General features: G+C 38.2%; 1 protein-coding gene across 16 annotated transcripts in view; it reads left to right on the forward strand.

The window, feature by feature from the left end:
• Positions 1 to 25660, forward strand: part of LOC139137033 (tumor protein 63-like) — a 72188-nt gene that overhangs the window by 39740 nt on the left and 6788 nt on the right. For 6 of the 16 annotated variants that reach the window (XM_070704961.1, XM_070704966.1, XM_070704959.1 and 3 more), the window contains exons 2-11: positions 6245 to 6435; positions 9512 to 9544; positions 9803 to 9932; positions 15070 to 15248; positions 20320 to 20401; positions 21010 to 21307; positions 21656 to 21761; positions 22019 to 22131; positions 22526 to 22611; positions 23258 to 23370. In XM_070704961.1, the coding sequence (XP_070561062.1) occupies positions 6263 to 6435; positions 9512 to 9544; positions 9803 to 9932; positions 15070 to 15248; positions 20320 to 20401; positions 21010 to 21307; positions 21656 to 21761; positions 22019 to 22131; positions 22526 to 22611; positions 23258 to 23370 (1313 nt within the window). In that variant the 5' untranslated portion in view covers positions 6245 to 6262. Of the gene's footprint in view, positions 1 to 1900; positions 2054 to 6244; positions 6436 to 8060; positions 8079 to 9511; positions 9545 to 9802; positions 9933 to 12091; positions 12667 to 12938; positions 13127 to 15069; positions 15249 to 20319; positions 20402 to 21009; positions 21308 to 21655; positions 21762 to 22018; positions 22132 to 22525; positions 22612 to 23257; positions 23371 to 25660 lie in introns of those variants that run through there. The other 10 variants (XM_070704962.1, XM_070704967.1, XM_070704965.1 and 7 more) reach the window with 7 other exon arrangements.

Consider the following 25660-nt stretch of genomic DNA (forward strand, 5'->3'; position numbering starts at 1 on the left):
TCAGTGATGTAGAAAGTTGGAAGGGTGATTAGCAACAAAGATAGTTACATTGTCAGTGCAAATGCTCTTGTTTAAGTTCTAACAAACACAAAGTATTGGTCAAATTTGAAGTTTCTGTTTCGCTTTCAGCAAATAAATAAATATCCTTCAGAAGTAGGACAAACTGGTAATACTGTGTAAAACGAACAATCAGTTTGAATTATTGGAACTTTTTTGTGAAACTGCAAAATTTATTTTGCAATGTTGTTTTGCGTTGGGTTGAGTTGCAATCAACAGGTGGTTGCCACAGCTCTGTGGAGCGGTACAAATTATAGATCCATCACTGGGCCGTGTCCAGGAACTGTAATGAAATCTTCGTGTTAACAAGAGTGTGAGTACAATCCCAGTGATTGAGATGAAGAGAGTCGGTTAGGTTTTCTGCATGGCTGACCAGTTTTTAAGTCGTGTTGAGCAGTTGTGATTGTAGGAGTTGTGACGATGATGGCACTAGTGTGAAAAAAACTGAAGTTATCAGCATTATCATGTAGAGGCACATTCGATTTTGGTTTGATACACGGCGAGAGCTGCTGTATGCATTAGATGGAGAGGAAGTTCAGAAATAAAATTTTCATTTCTTACAACCCTACATTTGAAAGTAACGGTGCTGTGATTGGCCCTGTACTGTCCATCTGTGATTGCTTGAAACATTTAAATTCCGGTCAGCTGATGGAGCCAATGAGTGTACGGCCAATGTTGTTAGGAACGGTCGTTTCATGTTGATATTGTTGGTGTCCTCTGAAATTGTACCCCAAAATGCACAGAAGATGAATTTTGACACATAGAGGATATTAGGTATGAATGTAGAGATGTCGTGGAAGCAGACAATGCTGGTTTATTGAATAAATTGTGCCCTTTTGTGATAGAAGTCCGTCTCCAAACTTGGGAATCTGTGTGTATTGCTGCTATTTTGCTTCCAAACTTAACCTCTTTCTGATGCTTACAGTGGCTTTTGTCGTGTATTTAAGTTGTGCATTTTATTGCCAACTTTGCTTCCCCAGACATCAAGTATCCATAAAAGTGTTCAATTCGCAAAGCCTTAAATTTTCTGTTTTTGTCGCAAAGTCCCGCTATGCAAAGTTCAAACTGAGAAATCATCTCTTATCAAAAACAAAAGTCAACATTCTCATTTGTGTTTCATGTTTTCTTGAAGAAAAATTTGGAAATATGAACTTAATCACATAGAAGATAAGTTTATAATAGTAGTGTTATAAAATGGCAAGAAGAGAAGCAAACAAAAATATTATTTATGTAATTTGTACCGTGAGACTGTTCAGTGAACAGTGTTTTTCCTTTGTCTTTGGTACAACAACTGTTTACTGTAGCGTTTCTTCCCAGTTTAAAAGGCTTTCAACAACCAGACATATTGAAACTTGAGAGGCTTTTTAGAGAGGAAAACAGACGCACCATACAAGGGATTTCACCCTCATAAATGAGGGAAGCAGAGTTTTCCCACCAGACTTGGATGGCACCTCTCGACGGCTGTGTCGGCACTTCTTACTGTGCAAATATGAAGTAGTGTGATAGTATTCTTTATCCGGGATTCTAGCAGACTCCCAGCTGTACCGAGACTTGTGCCCAACATCCAAGACCGGCATTGTTCTTTTCTTCTTTTTGCCATAAATGTGAATTGGCAGGGCACAATCAGGCGCTCGTATGGTGTTATCAAAACTGCCCGTCAAGAGCAGGGATGAAAGAGGACAGGAAGTTTATTAATATTCATTCGCCGGGAAAAATGACAGAGCTGAGGGGGATAATAACAATTGTAATGTGCCGTGTGCCGGACAAAAGGCACGGTTAAACAGGAAGCAGTGAGCGCACTCAATGGAGCATACCTAGACAATAAAACGTTGACTGTTTAAGTAGCCAGACTAATTTGATATTAGCCAGTCTGACCAAGCTAGTCCCAACAGAAGCATCTTAGAAGGGACGGAAGATTTCTTGTCTCTTGTCTGAAGGAAAGGAACAGATTGCTATGATGTACCCTCCCAGTGACTTGTCTCAGGTAGGAGTGAAGGTAACGGTGTGTCCTCAGCCCGAGTTGTTTCAACAAAAACATAAAAAGAGTGAGAAATCTCTTGTGGAGTTGTCCGGACATGTTCCCGAGCTGTAACTCTTTGGTTTGTACACACATGTATCAGACAGGTTTAACTTCCTGATCTTTCGTTATTTTTTTTAGTATTTTTATGAAATTTATTTTTGTGACTTTCATTCAGTTTGTGGTGGGTGTTATGGCCACACTGGTTTCCGTGCGTTGGTGCTTCCGCACGGGAAAACCAGGAAACAGCTGGATGGTGAAGCGTTTCAGTGGCAACTGTTTTTGTTGATGTAGCTCTTCTAATCTTTTGATGAAAGTTACAACTATTCAGTGTCCGAGTTCTGTGGTTCTATCGTCAATGACTTGGTAACTGCTAGAGATGCGCGTTACATAACAAAACTTTCTTGCAATTCCGTCACAGAGGTGTCAGTTGCTTTGTTCATCTTTTTAACCTCCTCATTCACAATTACCCCTAGCCATGCCCCAATCCGTTCACACCAAAGTCAGGCTGGTCAGGTTTTCTCTTGCAAGGAAACTAATGATTTTACCAGCCTTGATGAAACTGTAAGATTCAGGTTGAATTTGTAGTGTTTTTAAGTCAAATGAGTGATATTGCTCACTTGGTTGAAGTACTCCGGACAGGCAAGCAATCACAGAGTGGATTCTATACAAAATAATACCTGTACTTTGAGATAAACATCTCATTGTGGTTGATCACAAGTGTCGGTGAAATGGTTCTATGTTTGATTTGGAGTCATTTTTGTTATGGTTTGTGTGGAAACAGCCGATGTAAGTTGTCATCATCAACAGTAGCACTTTTTAGAATACGGGCAGTGTCTTCCTTTTCATGCTGTTTATCGGCCAATTTAATGAATCTTAGACAAAATTGCTATTGTTGTGTTCTGGTTCAGTTGTACAACCTGTTCTGAAACAAGAGCCGACTTTGGTGCATATGCACTCAGGAGAGTTTGTGTTGATGCGGCATAAGTACACAATGTTGCAGACAGAGAGAAGCTGAGTAGCTATGCATTTAATTGAAATGTCAAGCTAAAAAGAAGTCATCTCCCTTTTTTTTTTTGAGTTCCTACAACGTTGGTGGTTTGCCAATCAGCTGGCAAGGCCAAGCTTTGTGTCTGCTGAAGCCCTAGATCATGGGTAAGTGGTGTGTGGGGAATTTGGCAAGTAGTGGTTCTGCATCACTGACGGGAAAGAGAGATCTTGTCTTGCTTGTTTTCTTGAACAGCCAGACAGTAGAATAGCCTCAACATTGCAGACATTATCGTTTATCAAGTCTTAAATCATTCTCCGAGAAAATCACTGTGGTATAGATTTTTTGAGGGTGCCGGATTGGACCCTTGTGGTAAAATATTGTGGCATTGAAGTGAGCAGGAATAAGATAGATTGGAAAAGTATGATGGAGATATGATCTCCTCTGGGTGATGGGGGAAAAAACGTTGATGTAAATTTGAAAAAACAAAACAGTTAACAGACCTCTGTTTTGAACTCTGCAATGTATCTTGTGTCTCACAAAAGTTACATTTTACCATTGTCAAGGTGAATTTAGTTCAAAGTAAGCCAGTATTGAATTAAAATGGAAGGTTAATTATCCTATCATGTATTAATGTTGAATTTTATTTAAAACGTTTTCATTCAATGAACATCAGTACTCAGAAAAAGGATGGTTGCTTTTGAAATATCATAAAGTAACTCACTTAATGTATCGATAATATTTTTAGTCATATTCAACTGATAATTGTCATCAGATATCCAAGGCAGAAAGCACGTTTTAACAGAACTGATCAAAACAGTTCAGGATAGTAAGCTTTGTGATGGGAATGCTCCCCATTCTTTGTAATCATTTTCATTTATTTTTCGTTATTTTGTTGTGGTTTATTGTAAACTGCTTTTCATAAGATTTACCTGAATCAGGTTGTGCACTGGTTGTAATTTATCACTGTTTGGGTTTGTATTGTAAATATGTTCATTTTGTGCAAAACAGGGTGCTGGCACCGGTATTATGAGAGAGTTCCAAAAATATACATTTTGCAAAATACAGGCAGCCGGCAGCTATAACAAGGGGATTCATGTCGTAAACCCAAATCCTGCCAGACAGTGTAAGTTCCCTGTATGCCAAGTCAGTGAAAAGTGATGTTGAGCCAAATCTATATGTATTTTCACTGACTTGTCAGGGTATGTTGTAGATGGTTTTGTCACTAAAAACATATTTACAGTATCTAGGTATTCTAAGGCTTTCAAATATTCAATTTTTTGTTAAAATGCAACAAATACCACCTGTTAAGTGTCACTACTTGTATCCAACTTGACCTTGCTATGTGGTTTTCAAGTTTCGTATCCAGTGTAAATATTTCTGAAATGATTTTCTATCAGTTATCAGTGTCTGTCATCCATGCATTCAACAATTTATCAAAAAGATAACCTAAGAGAGACTGGTACCTATATTTAACCGTTTATCGTTTATGAGCTAGTTTTGGGGAGGGAAAAAGGGAGAAAGAGGAGGGAGGGAGTCCAAAAGATGAGGAAAGTCAGAAAGAGACAACGAGTTTGTGGCAAAGTAGAGGGTCCTGGCCCTCTATGCTGAGAACTAAAGTCAAGTTGACTGAAATTTTTGGTAATAAGCGAAGGGTACTGGCCGCCTTGTCTCTTAGAGTTTTGATGATTATATATCCATCCTTTCATTGTTCACATGTAACAATCCTTCAGTCTGTCTGTAGAAGGATGAAATAACGATGAATGTACAATGAAATCCTTGGAAAATCACGCTGTGACCTGTGCATTCCGTGTTTTCATGAACACAGACTATTGAGTAAAACTCGGGAAAAGTTTGCTGCTAAAGAAAAATGCCAAATATCTCCCTAAAACATGGCTTTTCAAAGTCCCAGTAGCTAGCTCGGCAGTTTGTATGAAACATCAATCCCTTGTTAGTCTGTCTGCCAACATATTTATCCCAAAAGTACTCGGGAGAGAAGAGAGACTGAATCGTTGAACAGGTTTCAGAGGCCGGCCTCAATCCCAGTAGTTTTGAAAGGCCTTTGTTTCACAAGAATAGCAACTTATTCCAGCGTTGTTGAAAATTGTTTAATAAATGAGAAACACGCAGGGACATGTTCCTCCACTCCATCAAAGTTTTACGATTTCTAAGTTCTTTTTTTAGTTTTGTATACGAATATCAACATTAGTAATAGACCTGTAGGGTTATATATTGGTAAACTGAAAATGTTTGAAAGCAGCGAATATTGCCTTTACAAAGCATTATATTTCACCGAGTCAAATGAGAGTTTGAATGGAGAATCAGAGGTGCAGTACTAGTTTATATTAAAAAAAAATGTGGGCAATGTAGTATATGCAATAATGTATGCTTATTATGGAAGGGAAATGACCCAGACAAAAAAGCAAACATGGTTTTTTGAAAAATTTGGTGCAAAATGTGTTTTGAGCCAAACGTAAACAATCTCATCAGTACCACTAATTGTCTGTGCCATCAAAATAGTCATTAACGACATCATCAGCATTATCAGTTGCCACAACAACCAATATCTTTATTGTTCCACCACCAACATCGTCATCTTCATAAACGTTGCCACAGCCATTGTCAACATCATCACCATCATCACCATCATCATCACCATCATCATCATCATCATCATCATCATCATCATCATCATTATCATCATTATCATCATCGTCAACATCATTATCATTATCATCATCATCATCGTCAACATCATCATCATCATCATCATCATCAACATCATCATCATCATCATCATCATCATCATCATCATCATCATCATTGTCATCATCATTGACATTGTTTCAATTACATCAATATCATTGCAGTCATCATTGTCAACAAAAGCACCACCACACTACAACCACCGTACAATCACCACCACAACCACCAATTGTAATCCCAATCACTTATCACAGCAGCCGCTTTGACCAATTACTGTGTTGTAACGTCTTCTTACAACTTTAACAGAAGAGAAAGACCAACTGACTGAAAAAAATCTATGTACAGGTCTCCATGTGGCCTCTGCGTCTCATTTATCAGCCCAATTGGGGACGCCATCAGGAGCTGGAGCGGAGACTGTTTCAACTTCAGTACATCAATTATCATAGTTTTGTCTCTCTTGTTTTCTCTTCTGTCAGGTTCTGGTACAAGTCAGGATGTCTCAGGAAGAGGCGGAAAACATCAGCACACCACCCAGCAGTATGGGCAGTGCCGGACTCCATGATAAGTCATTTGACAGAACCACATCTCAGGGCTCACAGAGTCAGCCACTCAGTCAGGAAACTTTCAATCAACTATGGTCACAACTTGGAGACATAACGGATAATGGGTGAGTCAGAAGTATTCCATGTATTTCTGTTTTGAAAACAAAACAAAACAAAACATAAATACATTACATAGATACATAGATACATAGATACATTACATTCATACATACATGCATGCATGCATGCATGCATACATACATACATATATACATACATACATGCATGCATGCATGCATGCATACATACATACATACACATACATACATACATACATGCATGCATGCATGCATGCATACATACATACATACATACATACATACATACATACATACATACATGCATGCATGCATGCATACATACATACATACATACATAACATATACATGCATAAACACAAACATACATACGCACATGTATGCATACATACATGTATGCACACATATTTATACATATTTTCATACACACGCGGTGCCGTACATACATACACAAGTAGATGCATACATACATACATACATACACATGCACTCATACATATATTTATTGGATTGTCCCACACACACACACTTGGCTCTTATTTCTGATAACTGTTCAATCAGAATGGTATATCTTACCATTGTTCATCCATGAATGAACTTGAAGTTAGTTGAGGCAGTAAGCTATAGCAGATACCTTTGTATCATGGTGGGAGATATCACAAATAATCTTACTTCTCTGTCATCTTGAGAAATGCGTTTGGTGGAAACAGGAACGAGTCAGTAATGTTTTGCCAACAACAGTGTTGCTGTAAGACAACTGTCCCCCACAAGGAAATTTCTGTGTTTGTCTGCATGATTGTCAGGTTGTCTTCAATTTGTCACACACACTTACAACTTATCCTTCAGACAGCACCCTCCTGATAAGCCATTCTGCACTTTTCCCACGAATCGGACAGTACCAACATTCTGGTGTTTTCTACCTACTCTCATTTCACACAGTATTTGTCAACTATCGCACCACACCATACCGCAGTGCAGTGCAGGATTTTTGGTAACGTCACAGTACAGCTGCCTGAAAGAAGTTTTGTAGTTCATTGATTTTTCTGAAAAATCACACTGCATGAGCAAGGGGAAGCGGTCTCACCTTCTGACTCAGAAAATCCTGGCTTTGACACTTTGAACCCCATTTCCGTCTCTAGAGGTCCAACTTTACCTCAAAAACAATGGGATTGGTTCAGACCATGATAGTGAAAGGGTTAAACTTTATTTCATGCCAAGACGAAATGGTCGAACTATTGTTGCAGTTAATTATAATGATAGATGACCATGAATCGTTTCTCAGTCGTAGTAATAGTAAGATCAATTTCTAATTCAATTTCCTTCATGATGAACTTTACCACATGAGACAAATGATATAAGAGATTTATTTTGGTGGCAGTAAGTCTAGTCAGATTTGTATGATGTTTTTTCAGACAGACAGTCAAAAGACAATTGACCAACGGTCCAAAATTATGACTCGATGTGATTATTGTGAAGTTAATTTATGCAAAATTTATTGATGTATACCGGAAAACATGTTTGTGATTGGCTACCACAAGCCAATACATGCTAGGTCCAGACACTGACACCATGCAGACAAGCTGAGGAAAGGCTTGTGAGAGGGTGCACAGAGTTCAATGAACCTTTTATGACAAGTTTGGGACAGCTTAGATTTAGGATGCGCCAGACAAGTATGTATTCTGGGAATTTCTGTAGAATATGTGTAATCTGTGTAAAAAAATGTTCCAAACACACACAATTAAGCAACTATTTTTTCTCTGTCTCTTTTCTGTCTAACTCCTGACACTAATACCTTATAGATTTCTTCTCCCTTCCTGAACTCCACCAAACTTTCCATGGTAACTTTAACCTGTTCATCCCTATTTCTAGTAGACAGGTCCATAATTACCATAATTGTAACAATGGTTTTGGGCAAAACCATGGTAATGAAAGGGTGAAATCCAACTGTCTCTGTTCAGTCCTGCATCTATTATAACTTTTCTGGCATTGTTATTTCTCCACAAGATGGTAGCAGAAACATTTCTTCATTATTGCCAAACGCCCTGAGAGAAGTTTACCAATTAACGTTTGAATTCTCTTCTCACTTATGCTCAGAAATGTTGCAAATGTTCCCCTGATATTTTTACTGAGTGTTACAAATACGAAGTTTTCATGTTCAGAAAAAAATAGTTAAATAGATCATTGGCACTCTAATCTTGTTTTATCCATATGTTTTGTTTAAGCCAGTCATGCGTATGTATAGATTAAAAGCTGGTTTTTTTTTAAATTGAAGTGTTCGTAAGTTGTACAAAATATACAGAAAATGTTAAATTTATCAATGATAGTTGCACACACTTTTTCTTAGGTTTCCCACAATATATGAAACATCATTTCTGTGCATGGAGCGTGTTCAGACAAGCTTCGGCATTTTTTACAAAATTGATATTGTTGTACAAATTCTGTTTGTTCCAGTTTCTTTTCTGTTAGCTTTTTTTTGAGAGAGAGCCTACAATATGCAGATAGTTTCCATTATATGGGAATTGTAATTATGGTTCTTGTCGCGCAGGGCAAATTTTTTGTTCTTTTTTTATGGTGTAAAAAGGCATTTTCTTCTCTTCCGGATTTTATAAACAGTGATCTGGCGTTGCCAATTGTAACTGAAAAGCTGAAGTAAACATTTTGATACTATCCTGAGGGGTCAAACAACATAATATAAATACATTTTGAACTTAGGGGAACTTGTATGGAATGAGCCTTTTTGACCAATTAAATTGAGTGTCTCAAACCAAGTTGCCCTTCAGTCTCCTTAGCTTAATCCTCTTTATTGTATCACAATCTCCGTAATATAAGAAAAGAGGATTTGCCTTCAGTCTTCCAGTGGGAGATGACGTGAAATTCATACGTATAAAATACCCATTTTGTCAAAAGTCTTTGTCACATCTTGCAGTGTGATATTCCATGAGGTTCAGCTAAACCTACAAACAGTTTTCCTCCACCATAGTTACGTCTGCTGCCGCCATCAAAATTTGTATCATGCGCCCTAGAAAGTTCAAAGGTCATTACGAAATAAAACCTGATGATTCTGGAGTTCTAAAACTTGTATTTTGTTTTTCTTGTGTTAAAGTTATTTAACCAGAGACTATCTGCCAAGGAGAGGGTAAGTATACCTCCTAACTAAAAAAAAATTAATCTTGGTAAATTCATAGATCAGTGGATGTGGGCTCTCTCATAACGGTACAACTATGGTTGCATGAGGTCATTAAACTTATACTTTCTGTCGTCTTTTCATCTCGTAACTTTTCTAACACTTTCTCCCAGTAGGGAAAGAAATTAAAAAATCTTGTACATCTTTTCCCGGAATGCACTCCAGACAAGTTATTCCTTTTTTTTTCTTTCTAACTTTTGTGTCTTCCAGAAATCTAACCCAGATAGCAACCCAACCACTTGATTTCAGTTTTTCCGAGGCGCCTCCGGAGACCGGAGAGATCCATGAAAACCGGATTGAGATGGAGCTTCAGCACTACCAGATTGGACCAGAAGGAACGGTATGTGTACATGAACTTGGCATGGGAAAATGTATGATTTTCCTGCTTTGGCTTCCGGCATTCCTTTTCAGTGACTAGTTTTTCAACACTTTTGTTTAGACCTTCCAGAAGATTTGCATAATGTTACTGTATGAAACCATCTTTTTAACCAATGACGTATTTCGTATTTGATCACGTGACTTTGATTAACCAATGGGAAGCTATTGGTCTGTTCAAGGTACTGGGACTTTACCCAGGAACATTTACTGTTTTCATGAAGTTTCTCACACGATGAGGACAAAACAGCATGTTCATGATAGAGTGTCAAATTCAAGTTGCATGAGCCTACTTTTTCACACCCCTGTAATTTGACTAAAATGAGCTTGAACTTGCAATCATTACAAGTTAATGAACACTTTTCAGAAGATGTCTTATTGACACATTTGTGTAAAACTGTGAGAAACAGGTAAGTTGATATCATTAGGTTGCTATTTGTCAAGTTTCAGGGTTCTATACAAACGGATTACATATTTTTTCAGTCAGCAAGCAGATGCCAAAAGACATATTGCTTACAATATTTAAAACAGTCTCAGATCATACATTACTTATACAAAGCTAAGAATGTGTGTTAATTTTGTTTTAAATATAATTAAACTTCGGTCTGAAACACTGCGTTAGGTGGCTATCATGATCAAGCCTCCTTCCCTCCCTGTCTTGCAAGATGGAATCTGCCATGTACAGTTCCAGTCATGAAGACTCTTCCAATGCAACCATTGTGTAAGGGGTGTGTGTATGTATGTGTATGTATGTGTATGTGTGAATTTTTTGATGCAAGCATAGAAAGGTCAGAGTAAACATATGCAAATAGTGAAAGCAGTGTCTTTCACTTTGGATTGACCGGCAATAGTTGTGTAGGTTATGTGTTATGTGCCTATTCTGTACCTTTTTGTCCGTGTACACAAAGAAGCATACAACTCCTGACAATAGGCTTTGCCTGTGTTTCTCACTGGTCAGAATTTCTTCAGCTTGGCCTAGAGTGAAGTGGAGGGAAATCTGTGCTACTTTCGTTTTTCTGCCTTTTAGTTCAGGCTTTTTTTTTTATGAAATGTGTAAAAGCGCGGAATTAAACTTAACGAAGGTTCATTGTTCTGTTGTCAAACAAAGCCAGTGGTGTTACAGATTTTGCTTGAAGTGAATTTTCCGCGATTGTTTAGTAATTGTGTGCGAATTAGATCTTCTGTTGTGCTTACAATGCGGCACATTTTCCCACAATTTGCCTGCCTTGCCCAATTCAGAGTCAAAAAGTGTCAAATTCTGATATGAGGTGAAAGAAAAGTTCAGCTACCGGTAATTAGCAAGAAGTAGACATTTTATGACTGTATGCTTTTCCCGGTTATTGTGCTTCAATTTGTCGTTTTCCCGGCCGACTTCATTCACATTTTTCTGGAGTACCTGACCTCTCTTAATCATTGTCAAGTCAGCATGACAATGTCAGTTGAATCACATTTGCATTCTACTGTTGTTAATCTGAGAAACAAATAAATTTCTCTTCTCTGACAGTAGCCTTCCCCACCAAGTTAAACCACTAGGCTAAACTTTTTTGAAGCCAACTTGTCAACTGTTGACATGTCTAAAACTTTTAGGCATTAAATTTTCCACTTACATTGTCAAAATATCTTTTTTCAATACAGCCAGCATTTGTTTGCTTGCTGTTTATCTTGGTTTAGGTTGTATTGTTACCTGTAAAGTGATTGAATATAATTACTGCCTGCATGGAGATTAGGTGGACAAAGTCCGACATGTTGGAGCTTGTTGGTCGACTCGCTGCTGCACCCCATGAGGTCATACCATTTTATGGAGGGTGGCAGGACTGAATGACTAGCTCTTTGTGTGTATTTGGGTGTGCATTTTATTTTATTTTACCTGCTGTTTTTCATTTTCAATGATCTCTTTGAGTGCTCGGTGAAGTAGGCCTATCAGCGGAGTTTGCAAGCACACTTGTTGACCTGTTTGTGGACTTTGACCCCATCCTGACAACCTGACTGCCCCCTCCTTTAGCGGTCTCTTTCTGAATGGTTCGGCCCAACATGTCCGAATCGCAACGGATGGAGACCAGTAAAGTTTCTGCACTAGACTTTTTGGTCAATTTCCCGCCATATCTCCGTCCCCTCCCAATAATAGAACATAGTTTGCAAATAAAGCTGTGAGCGGCCGTAGAACATGAAAGAACATGTTCCCCAATCTATTATGTTTGCCATGATCAACCTGTCTTCAGTAGTTTGAAAAAATATTGACTAGTGGTTGGTCGTACGCAGTTGTGCTTTTCAAAGTTTCCTCTGGACTGAACTGTATGGATCTAGCAACTGGCAATATTTTATGACCCTCTAGTGACCATTGCTGTCTGCAAAGGATACACCATTGTCAGCTATCAGTTTCCGGAGTACCACAGCACTGTCTCCTGTGTCTTACCCTTATATGTTCCCTCAACTCTTTGTCAAGTGATATTATTACAATCCTGCCAGCTACCTGTTCGAATCTTGGTCCGGCACAAGTTTGTCATCTGCAAAGTTTTTGTCTCCACTGGCTGAACTCTGCTCAAGAGTGTGTGGTTTGTCCCGTGTCCGGCAGCTAGTAGCCGGCAGATTTTGTACAGTCCACTTGTGTCTCACCGTATACATGCCTCATGTCAATGTCAGGAAGATTCGAGCCATGCCGGAGAGGAACGAAGTTTGTGGCCCGGTTCACAGGTGACATGGTAAATTTATTTTTTCTTACCTTTCATATGTAATGCTTGTATTAATTTCTATCCACAGAAGTTATTGTGGATTTTTAAAATTTACTTAATGCACACGCAACTTTTGATAGTGGTATGTCTTGTGAATATGTACGTATGTTGGCATGTGTTTATTGTGTTGGGGTTGTGACCCCTAGCACGGCTATCCCTCACATACGGAGTGAAGAAGCGCCTTTTCGTAGAGTCCTCCGGTCCGTTGGCATATGGCCAACTCTTACCTGGCTTGCGTGTCACCTGTATGAGGCTGAAGCAAGCTTTAAAGCACAGGGACTGTAGTGGACATTACTGACTGTGGTAATTTGCTCTCAAAAAACCTCTGGAATTTTGTTGTGGTCTTTGCCCGCCCTGGGAAGGAAGCGAGAACGGAAAAGACCCGGAATGAACAGCCAGTAATGGGGACGGAATGTTGCACATAAGCACAGTTAGTAGATCTTTTCTGTAATTAGAAAGTTTTGGATACAGTGTGGTTACTAACAACATGGCTGCTTGCTCACCGTGGCAAGTCCACCGTTGGTCAGGTCTGTCTTGCTGCTGTATCCAAAAAAAATCATTCATTTTAACTGGAATGGCTGCTGAGAAGAGGGCCAATCCAGTGTCATACCATCAGTAGAGAAAAATCAAGATTTCGTTGTATTTGAAAAGTTTGTGAGTATGTGTTTGAGAGTTTTCCTGGCTGAGTGTGACCCGTGTCTGAAAGCTGGTTGATCAAGTTGTAATTGTTTAGTAAAGTCAAGCCTGGACTATGCTAGCGTGGACTGTCTCTTTGTAGAACAGTTTGGCAGCAGTATTGACTGACTTTCAGTGGACAAACTACTTGTACTATACCATTTATGTCTTGCAATCATTTCTAAAAGTCTCTTTGTTTCAACTTTTTTTGAGATCAAACTGAAAAGACTCCGACCCCAAAGTTTCATGAGTCTCTTCACAGAACACGTTTTATACATATCCATAAAACTGATAACAAACCTGATATGGTAGGCGTTCATTTTAGATAAATTTACTCTGTCCAAATGTTGCACCAAACTTATCTGAAAATTCATGGTTGAAGCAAATCTGTCACTGTTTTTGTTTTGATCGAGTGGAAATTCCCATCAGGTAACGTAAACAGCAAGGTATTTAAACTGAAGAAGTTTTAATTTATAATTGTATGGAAGAATGTATGTACAATAGGAATTTACATTTTTATTTTTGAAATGTATACCATTGTTTGCTTGCTTTCATTGTGTGCTGCTCTGTTGTCATAATGTTTGAATATTTTTTTGTTTCAATTTAAACTATTAGTCAACATTGCTTGTAAAGCCTTTTGGCCTTGTTGTATTCACCCCTGATTGGCACAGATCCAAGATCTCAGGAGTTGCTGCGTAGCCTTTAAAAAAACCGTCCTCTCGTTTTACTCTGTCGTGTTCCACCACGATGAGATATGGATATTTTGTAAAATAAAGTGTCTTTGAGATGTGTTTTATGCCAGCAACCAGCAATCACAGGCTCTGCCTAGAAATTCTTCCTTCGATATGTAGGTAAGAAGCTGAAAGAAAATATTTTGCTGTGTGACATGTAAGCTTTTTAATGCGAAAAGTGCCATGTGCTCTGAACAAATTTGAATTTTTCCATACCCTCTAAGTCTCTCGGGCTATTTCTTATCATAACTCAGCGTCCAGCGTGCTCAGAGAACTTCCCCCAACGTTAGTGATAATATACAGAGAACATCTGTGCCTGAATGGAGATAGAATCGAATTGAGTTCAGCCTCGGGTCACTTTGTAACCGTGGGCTGATACGCTTGAACTCGTAAAGACAGGAAAAAGAAATCACCTCAGTTGGTTACCATTATTCTGTGGCATGCTTTCCGATGACATCTGATAAAAAAGACTCGGCTCTTAACTACAGACAGAGAGGCAAAAAATGTTGAGGTCAAATCTTTAAAATATTTTGCTAGGACTGTTATTGTGCCGGAAAAAACCTTGGACAAGCCGTCTTTTTGTTCCTTTAGAGCATAAAATGAATGTTAGTATTTATTAACAAAATTAGAAATCGTGGTATGCAAGTTTAAACAGACACACACACAACTTCAGCTGGTCCATAGCTGATAAAGTCTTCATTCTTTTCCATGGGAGCAACACACGTATGTACAACTTTAGGGTTTTGTCTCTAGCAATCATATGTTTATCAACAAATTTTTTGTTGATTGTTAATTTTTTTTTTCGAAAGTGTGCAGAACAGAATGACATAACAGACAAAATGATCAAGAAGTGATCTTATGCGCTGTTCCGGCAACAGATGTCATAATGAAATTTTAGTTGACAGCGGTCAAAGTTTGAAATGGCGTTTCACTAACCCATTTGTATATGTGTTCATGTTCGTTACAGATCACCAGCCTCGCACCAGTGTCGTCCTCGTCGTCCAACAACAACGTCTACTCCTCACCGGACAGTGCCATGCCGAGCAGCGCGCCCAGCGACTACAGTACTGATCATGGGGTGACCCCGCCGCCATACACTCCCCCACCACCAATGATGGCCAGTCCTATACCAACAGTTCCATCAAAGTAAGTAGTTTTCAGCGGGAGAGACTGAGAGGAAAGAAAGCTCTGTTTTACTGTATATGTACAGTCACAAATATCTGCTCACACACACTTGTGTATAGGTAGACAGCATTCTGTGGCTATTCATGTGAGTTTATCAAACAAGCAAAGAACAGCAGTATAACATTTGTTAACTATACATTGTCGTCTCTGTGAACTACATATCAGAAATTTCCTCGAACTTGTTAATATTATCCAGGCGCATTACATCAATGCAGACCCATATCCAGTTGTCAAAAACTCCCAAAATTATCTGAAGTTTTAAAACGGCATTGGCCTCATAAATTCTATTGCCGCAAATCCAAAATGACAACCCTTGTAGTCTACTTCTTGAATGATGTTTGTCAGATGCAGAAAGGGCTTTTGCAGCCAGCTAGTTATCGTGGTAAATTCATTCTTGAAATCAACCATGGACCATTGGAGATTCAACACAACAAAATTTATGCTTTGAACATAAGAAAAACTCATCACACACAGCAGAAACTAGCTCTGTACTTCTCATAGCAGTTTTTGTCCCACCACCACTGAACCAAAAATCGGGGCCCACCAGGAATCTTTATACGTATGCAGTTTCCTCCGTCAATTACAGTGCTCACTCTTGATCAGCAGAATGTCACAGTGGCTATGTTAGCTACAGATATTGGAGTAGGTCATTTCTTTCTAAGTACTGTTTCATATTACCTAGTTACTGTATATCTTGTTCCTTCTATCTGTTTGTCCATAGTAAGTCCTTCCATCCTGAACACTTCATAGTTTAAATCAAAGTGCAGTGGTTAACCCTTTGAGCACCAGTCAATATTTGCCGCCTTTATAAAATGTAACCCACACAAATATTTTTCAGAATTTTTCACAATTTTTGATCAAAAACTGTACCCAATAAAAAGTAATGTCCATTTGGTCCAAATTTGTCAGAAAAATTACACAAAATTCATAAAAAATTGGTAAAATTGTGCACAAAAAATGGGCGAGAAAATTTACAGCACTCGAAGGGTTAAAAAGGTCAGAGGTCACCCAAAAATGATTACATCTTTAGTTATGTTTATAATTCTGTTTAAATATGATATAGCAAAGTCATCTTACTGTCAACTTGTTAAACCTATCTACTGAAAGCTGTAGAATATGATGCATGGCCATGTTTTGAGAGCATTGCAAGCACTAAATTTGAGATGGTGAAAATGAGATCTTTCTGAAGGTGTAAGGAAATTTAGATGCAGTGGTAAATTTGAATAAAAACATCTTAGAGGTGATTGCTGAAATATTGAAAACTGTGATAGTAAGGAGTAAGATAGAAGGATGCACTGTACAGAGACAGCATAATGTACCAAAGTGAAGGAGTGTGCTTAAAACAATCCCAGTGAATTTTCGTATATTGATGGATACGAGAGAGAGAGAGAGAGAGAGAGAGAGAGAGAGAGAGAGAGAGAGAGAGAGAGAGAGAGAGAGAGAGAGAGAGAGAGAGAGGGAGGGAGGGGGAGGGAGAGAGAGAGAGAGGGAGAGACAGACAGAGACAGAGACAGACAGACAGAGACAGACAGACAGACAGAGAAAATAATTGTATGAGATAACAATTTTTACTACCAACTGTTTCTCCCATGGAGAGACACCTTATTGGGATGTTGCGTCTTAAAAACTTGCAAATTTAGACGTATGAGAATTGCCCTTAAAGTGGAATAATGATTAATTGTAGATTAAGTTTTACGAAATTTTTCTTTTGCTGAAATCCTGCAGTAGTCAAAATTACTTTAGACTATGGTGATACTTTTTTAGATAACTGTTTTTGTCAGCGTTTGCTGCTTGTGTACAAAAACCACCTGTTGATTGGCCTTGTTAGATACATATGATCTGTTTGCACAAGAAAGAGGGGTCACCTTTCTCAGACTGTGCATGTAATCCTATTAGCCAAAGTCTGAACATGAAGATTAATTACAAGATAGTCTTTGATCTCTGGTGTCAGCTACCGACGCAGCAGCGAGACCAAAATTTCATATTTTTTTTAATGAAACAAAAATTCAAGAATGTTATATGCTCAACGAAATTCTTTTGCTTCCTTTGTCAGAACTTCAGGAGAAGTTCAGTAAACTCTTATATAACAATGAATAGTTCCTGCCTTGTTGATTTTGTGTTTAGAATTACAAAAGTATTTTAGCAAGTGGGAAATTGTTTAAACATGCTCTCATGGTACTTGTTTGTCCGTTTGCAGAAATTGAAATGTTTATTGTATTGTCTTTTTTCGTCTTTGTTTTCCGTCCGGTGTCTGTTAAATTGAGTTTCAGCGTGAGAAAGGAGAGTGAATCCATTGTTATAAATTGTGGGAAAAAATGTGCTTTCGGCATTCTTTGTATGTACCAAGGACTCACTTTTTTATTTAAAAAAAATTGTTAGTGTGTTTTTGAGTTGTTTGTTGCAAAAACTGAATATTAAGCATGGGAGCGTATCAGTCAACCAAATTACTGCCGTTTGGTGTAAATAACTTTAACAAAAGTGGAAAATTTCTATTCAGTTTATGTATATGATCTCATTTGCAGGGACTTAAAGAAAGAAGTCTTCACAAAAAATTAAAATTAAAAATTTCAATAGATATAGAATATAATGTATATTGTTCTTGGGGAAAATGTATCACAACAGTTGTGTTGCAAAATCCATGCTGAGTGCTTCATGAGGCAGTTAACATGTTTTTCTGATCCAAATTTAAATAGAGTGAAAGGACATAAAATATGCAATTTCTGTTGTGCCATTGTGGGATAAAAATATTGCTTAGTAAGGGTGTTACCAAAAACAGAAAGCACATCGTGCCACATTTTCCAGCATTCATTAATCGTGTTGCAGTCGTGTGTGTAGGAGTTGGATCTGTTTGTGATCACCAAGTTAAAATATAAGGACATTTCCATGTGATCAACCATCTGATATCTGGATTTGAAAATGATATTTTTCCAGTTTTGATAATTTGCGTCATTTGTTTGATAATTGAGATAAGATAGTTTTGTCTGTGTAAACTAGCAAGAACTGAAAAAAGATGGAAAAAAACCAGCTTAGAAAGTGTGAACAAAGCGTGTACATATGTAATTAAAGTTTTAGAATTTTTCTAAAGATGGCAATATCCACTGTGACTTGTTTAAAAGTTGGTGTTTGGCTACTGATATTAATTGTGTTATGGGGTTAGTGGTAGGGTATTGATTTCTAGTACTTTACTTCAAATTCACACTGCAAAATTTTTTCTATAGTAGCTATATGTCAATTTAGTTTCTGGAAAAATTTTTTTGCATTTGGCTAAATTTATGATTAAGCTCATTGTCCGTGGTGGTGGATGCGATCAAATCAAAAACAGAGTATGGATTTTCAGAAGTTGAATTGAGTCTGTTCTAGGCAAAGCTTTTTTCATTCTCGGCAGCCAGAAGTTGAATTCCCTGTCATGATGCTGTGCAAAAATCTTCTGTTAATGCTTCCAGCTCTTGTCATGAACCAGGCCATCGGGTTAGAACCGTGGTTTTTTCCGAGGGTAAAATTGGTACATACAGCATTGATTTTCAGGCGTGTGATGCACAATTCACTTTGTATAATGTGTTGTCTGGGGATAGACTAGGTCAAATCAGTCCATACAGGTTGGAACACACTTTGCTGAAGTACAGTGGCTGACAGATCATGTTGTAGTGTGTAACAATGGTAGCCGCTGTAATTTTATGACACAACTTCCTTGTGTGTCGGCGGAGCGGGCGAGTCCCGGCACAGATGATCAGAGACTCTATGACAATTGAGTGTCCCAGTGAACTATAGGTTTCTAGATTTTAGTCTGGACATGTTCCGTGATCACCATGGGCATTTTGAAATGATCTGTAGGATAAATACTGTGGTTTTGGTTTCTTTCATGTTTTGGAGGGGATTTTGTTTCCAAGATTTTTTCATGCCCTTGCCTGTTTCAGCCCAGTCGGACATGTGGGTGCTTGCTGGGTGTAGTAGTGAAGTGTCGCCTTATAAACAGGTGTATAAGGCCATGAATCTTGTTTCACTTCGGACGTTTCCGCCGTCAGACCAAATCTCACAGCCAAGCAGTTTGCTGCCATGGGTGTCTCTAACTTCAGTGCAGCTGGTCAAGGTTCTTTCTATGACTGGTAAATAGGGTGTCTCTTTTCACATGTGTGTGTGTCGGCATACGCAAGTAACCAGTGTGAGCATACACACTGGGTGACCAGTGCTTGATAAGTTATTATAATATGTACTGATAATGTTTGCCAGGCTTTTTCAATTCGTGTACACAGTGACTGGTGTCTTTGGATATCTATATCTTAGTGTGTTTGGCATTTTTACATTTCAACACCTGTCTTGATATTTCCATGCTCTTGTTTTTGACCGACACGTTTCCGTAAGGGTGTAGGCGATATTGCACTCACTGATGGTTTAGTGTCTTGATAATAGTATGCTCATTTTAATAAGGGAGGGTAAATAAACAAATTTCAAATATTTAAATTTTTCTGACTTGCCTGCTCAAACTACAGTGCAACAGGTGGTTTAGGTACAATCTCCAGGCACTTGATGCTGAGCAAATACAAACCAATTGTCGAATGATGGATGTGTGTTTGTGTCAGGAAATACATATAAGTACTTACAAATTCTTTTATTGTTCAGGCTTCCTTTGTGATGGTCACAGTGGCATGTAAAACCACCAATTTTCAGCTTTCTCTTTGGTGTGAATAGCTTTACCTGTGCAAGGTTTGACTGCAGAGTTTGACAAAGTTGAACGAAATATCCTCCAAAGCGATACAAACTCGGGATGATTTTGTCTTTCTTGGAAAGCGGGAATCGTAAAAATTCCATCATTCAAGAAGCAGATTGTATCGTGAATTGTTGTTTTGGACTTTGTCTTCTTCAAGTGTCTCCTTAAACCATTAACGCCAATAACCGGTTTGTCAAAATTGGCAGGATTCCCAACAGAACTTGTTTGATCAATGGCCTCTTTTTATCGTCTGACCCTGGGGTCATCATGTCGACTTTTGCCGGCGTTGTCTAACTTTTCCTACTGTATCCTTGTGTTCTTTTTCAGTTGTGATTACACGGGTGAATACGGATTTGAGATTTCTCTGTCCAACTCCATGAGTTCATCTTCCAAGAGTGCGACATGGACGGTAAGTGTTGAACCTCAGATGATGGTCTCAATAAAATACATGGCTCTTTCAGTGGGGGTGAAAAAATGACAACCCGATGTCAGTTGAAGTCGTAGGATTATATCATATGTGTCCAAAGAAAATATTTCAGCCTGGAACACGGTAAAATTATTGTTCAGAGAAATTTAGTCTTCGGTGACTTATCTTTGTGAAAGGTGATATTTTGTAAATACAAATATATACGTAAGATATTGCGACAAAGTTGGTGTAGACACAAGTCCAAACTATTATTTATCTTTAAAAATGACCTAGTTTAGGTCAGATATCAAATGTCACATAACCTTGAACTAATAATACTCAAATGAAAAATTTACTTATATACAAATAAATGGGATAGTATCACCAAGTTTGGAATTAATCGGTTCAGAAGAAGCAAAATTTTATTATTTTGTGGGTGTCTTATTGAGTTTTTCATATGAGAAATTTAACCTGTTCACCCCCCAATTTAATTGGTTTGCCCTCGATAAGTCCATAGTTACCATTGATAATAGTGAGTTCGGGTTAAACCATGATGGTGAAGGGGTTTAAAGATTCTGATTCTCACGTGTCATGTTCGCTCCCTCACACAGTATTCAGAGATGCTGAAGAAATTGTACGTACGCATGGGTGTAACGTGTCCTATCAAATTCAAGACCCGCACACAACCGCCGCCAGGGAGTATCATCCGAGCCATGCCGGTATTCAAACGTCCAGAGCACGTCAAGGAAGTGGTCAAGCGATGTCCAAATCACTCGTCGGCCAAAGAACACAATGAAAGACATCCAGCACCGTCCCATCTCGTTCGATGTGAGAATGTCCAAGCCATGTACACAGAAGACCCAACTACTGGGAGACAGAGTGTTATTGTCCCCTGTGAAAACCCACAAGGTAGGTTTACGTTGTTTTGAAATGTGTTTGCCATGGTGTAATGTGAAATTTGAAGCTGATTTATTTACTAGTCTTGTATGTTTGCACCCATTGAATATCTGGTCCTTGTGTTTTTGTTATAAACACTTCCTTGATCTAAGGGTATGTTTTAGCATTACATTGTTCATAATGTAATGTGCTTTCAGTGTTAAAAAGTTTAATACTTGACAAAATTTGAATTTCAGGCTTTAGCAAATCCTTGCAGCCTTTTCATGTCAGAGAAGACTTATGTACAAACAACAAAATTCACTCAAAACTGTGAACTTGAAAAATTTGTAACTAACTATGAAAATCTCTTTTGACTTGCAGTTGGTACAGAGTTCTTCACATGTCTGTATTCCTTCATGTGTTTTTCGTCCTGCGTTGGAGGACTCAATCGTCGACCGATCCAAGTTATATTCCAGTTGGAAAAAGAGTAAGTTTAATCTTCTCTGAACATAGCAGCACATTTTGTGTTAGTTTTCTGTAGAGATTTGGTCGTTTCTCCAAAATAAAAATCCATTTTTAACATAACAGTATTGCCATGTAGAAATTTGATGAAGGTTCACCTGGTCCATCGCCTACGAGAGGAGCACAAATCCAACAGATCTGAGAACTGCATAAGTGCTGATTTTGAATATGTGCCATCTTTTCCTCGACATTGCACCTCACCCTTCAAAATGTTTATTTCAGCAATACCGTGTTGGGAAGGAAAGTTCTAGAAGTGAGAATTTGTGCCTGTCCTGGCAGAGACAGAAAAACAGATGAAAGGCACGCACAGCCACCACCAAAACAACTGAAAAGAGGTGAGTATCATATATATGCACCCTCGCGACCCTTTCCTCAGCATAGATGAACCAATATTGTGCAGAAAACTCTAAGGTCGTGCCATTCTGTTGAAGTGAAAGAGGTTGCCAAACTGCAGATATTGTGAGAATGAAGTTTAACATCTCTCTCCGTCTTAAAGCCATTGCTCTGAGTTCGTCATGAATTTGTTAGGATAATTTTGAACTCATGATTAACAGGAAATAAAGGAAATGTATCAAAACTTTAATGGAATTAATGGTTTGTGACTTCAGACTATTTAACAACCCAGCGTAAGACTGCATTCAAATACCAGTAGATTTACCCGTATCAAAATTCATTTTCTCTATCCCAAAATAGGACTAAATTGAATTTTTTTCACTTTTCCTTTTGTAGGTTACAGTAAAACTCAGCAAGGTTTCCAGGTCATGTCAGTTGGTACCAAGAGAAGGAAGGGGGATGACGATATTTACACTCTAACGGTATGTATACGTTTTGACAGCGATGCCACTGTGGTGGCTGTCGATTTGGAACAATCACTCAATCAATCATTCATTCAGTCAATTTTTGAGATAGTTCACAAGTTGGGCAGGTTGGACTTTTTCAACATGATTGCATTAGTGTGAGTTTGACAATCAAACAGGGCAGTATTTCATATCAGTGAGCTGCATTAACCCTTTGAGCGCCAAAGTCAATTTATGTTACCTTTATATGTACTCCAGTCATTTTTCTTTGGATTTTTGCCAAAAAATTGTAGCCAATGAAATATGATGTCCATTTGCTCCAAAATTATGAGAAAATTAGAGAAAAATTAATGAAAATTGGTAAACTGTTGCACTGAAATTTCCGTGGTAAAAAGTACAGCACTCATAGGATCAAGCTATCTGTAAGTAGGTTATCCAAGATGTTAGCATGTAGGAAAGATGTCAAAATGTGCAACAAACAAACAAGCAAAACACAACAAGTCTGTTACGTCTCTATCTAGATATGCCCTGTAGAGTTCTTTATTTTAATTACTTGCAATCACATATTGTTCAAAAATCGTGAATTTCTGAGGGAGAACTTGAATGGAAAACTTGATTTGATATAATTCTGACTCAGTATTTCTTTTCTGTTTTCATAAACTAGGTGCGGGGACGGGAAAACTACGAAATTTTGCTGAAAATCAAAGAATCGTTGGAACTGATGAGCTACATACCACAGAATACCGTGAATCAGTATAGGGCACAGCAACACAGACAGTAAGTAGCGGTTTAAGCCTTTACTTTCTTCCAAAGTTTGCTGGAGAAACAAGAATTAATGATGGCGCATACCCTAAGATGTGCAAATGCAGGTGCCCATCCTTATCTAGTGACCAGGAACTGGACGAACAGAATTTATTTGCCTCCAGAAATCTTGTGCAATCTTGTCGGTGAAAGTTTGGCAAGAGTAAAGTTATTGACTGTGTGCAGCTTTTTTGTCCAACATATGATGACAGCATAGAATTTTCAGTATAGATAGAGTTTATGCATCATTGCAGGAACACAGTTCCAGAGCATGTCAATTTTCTGGTGCACTGCATGATGGGTATCTGCTTTTCATTGTTGTGTGGCGGTATCTTTCTACATTTAAGGTGGTGGAATAAACTTTAAAACAAAATGGAGTGTTCATCTAAAATAAGTTCTTTCCTACATTGTATCACCATGGCATCACATCAATTTCATAATTTTTTCCGACTGTATATCTGAAAAACTTGCCCTCTCACGCAATCTCTCCCCACCCCATCTCACTGTTATACAGTCTTCCTCTGAAATTTTCTCTCTTCAATACCTGTTTCAAAAAAAAGGCTGGTTGCATACTCTTGCTCTAAATTACAGTTTGGATGACTATGTGCAGGTCTATTACTATTTACAAATACTCCAGCCAGTCCCCTAATTACACTCCCTTCTCTATCAAACAACTGCCTGCTGACATGTTTGTGTGAAGACACTCTCTCATGAAATTGGAGAGATCGCGAAAAATATCTCTTGCAATTTTTTTGACACTTTTTTGGTCAGAGACTTTCCTGTGGAGCATCTGTTGTGCAAGGTGAGTCATCTCAAAGAGAATTTGTGTTGATAAATGGTCTGTTTAATTTCAATTTTCTTCCAGCTATTATTCATGCTCGGAGTCAGTTAGAACTGCCGTCAAAGGGGAGTCTCTCGCTCAGATCAGCAGTGCTGCATGCAATGTTGCGACTGACAGGAAACCGGCAATTGCTCACTCCAATTATGTGAACTGCTACAACCAATCAAACGTGTGAAAACTGATTAATTTGCATGCATTAGCATATCACATGTTCCACATGAACCAATGAAAAGCAGGTGCCTGTCTGTGCATCCAGGCAATCATTTTGCAAAGAGAGGCCGTTGCTCCTTTTGATGATGTTGGTGCTGATGATGATGATGATGATGGCGACGCTGATGATGATGATGATGGTTTTGTGAGAGAGTGTTTAGCCCTTGGTGTAACAGTCCTAACTGGTGACTGATCTGCCTGGATCGTTTCAGGTTGGTTGCAGTCCCGCCGGTTCTTGGAAAGAAGCCAAAGACAGACAATACCAAAAAGTGAATCACCAATGCCTGTTTTATTGATGCGCCACCCCTTCATACGGACAGCACACTGCCTTATAATGTCTATAGGACTTTTGTTCAATAAAAGATCTGTAGTTTTGCTTCGCTGACTGTGGCCTCGTTTGAAGTTGTACTGCTTGTTCTTTAAAAGGAAAATTTGATGACTGCTCATTCTCCTATCAAAGATTTATTTGGTGTCCATCTCACCCGACACATGCTTCACAAGACATAAAACACTTTCTCAAGAGTCAGCAGTGTATAGAACTTTCTCAACCAGGCATCTTCAGAGAATGAAAAAAATTGGCATCTGGTTTGCTGCCAAAACCTGAATTTGTTCAATGGGATTGAGAAAATGTTTTGTTATGTACTCACAGAATAAAGTGTTACAACATTAGGACAGCGCTTTGACTTATTTTTGAAGATTTTCTAATTTTTGTCTTTGAACACCAAAACGAAACTGATGACATGAATAGATCAGCTGAAAATTCCAGTTTAGTTTCTTGTTAAAAGAGACAGAGAAAAAAATAGATGAACGTATATTTTCCACAAATTCAAATTAATTTATGAAATCATGCAGAGTAAATTATCTAGATATATTATGACTTCCTATTATTTGCGAATATTCAGCTTTTTTATGTAAATGTTTCGTTTAGTGTATGGTCATTGCCATTTATTTGAAGAAAATTTATGTCAGTATTAATCAATTCTGTATTCATTAGAATTTCAAAGAATTCGGGACAATATGCACTGCCAACAAACAGACTATCACTACCAATTGTGTGTACTAGACTTTTTATTTCGGATATGCAAACATTGATGAATTTCAGAACAATTATGCATATGTTTTCCATTGATATGCAGATATTTAGAATCAAATCAGCCAATTAGAACACAGCTTTACCACAATTTTGCCTAGTAGACTGCCAATGAAAATTATATT

Source organism: Ptychodera flava, chromosome 7, assembly GCF_041260155.1.
Source record: "Ptychodera flava strain L36383 chromosome 7, AS_Pfla_20210202, whole genome shotgun sequence".
Lineage (NCBI taxonomy): Eukaryota > Metazoa > Hemichordata > Enteropneusta > Ptychoderidae > Ptychodera > Ptychodera flava.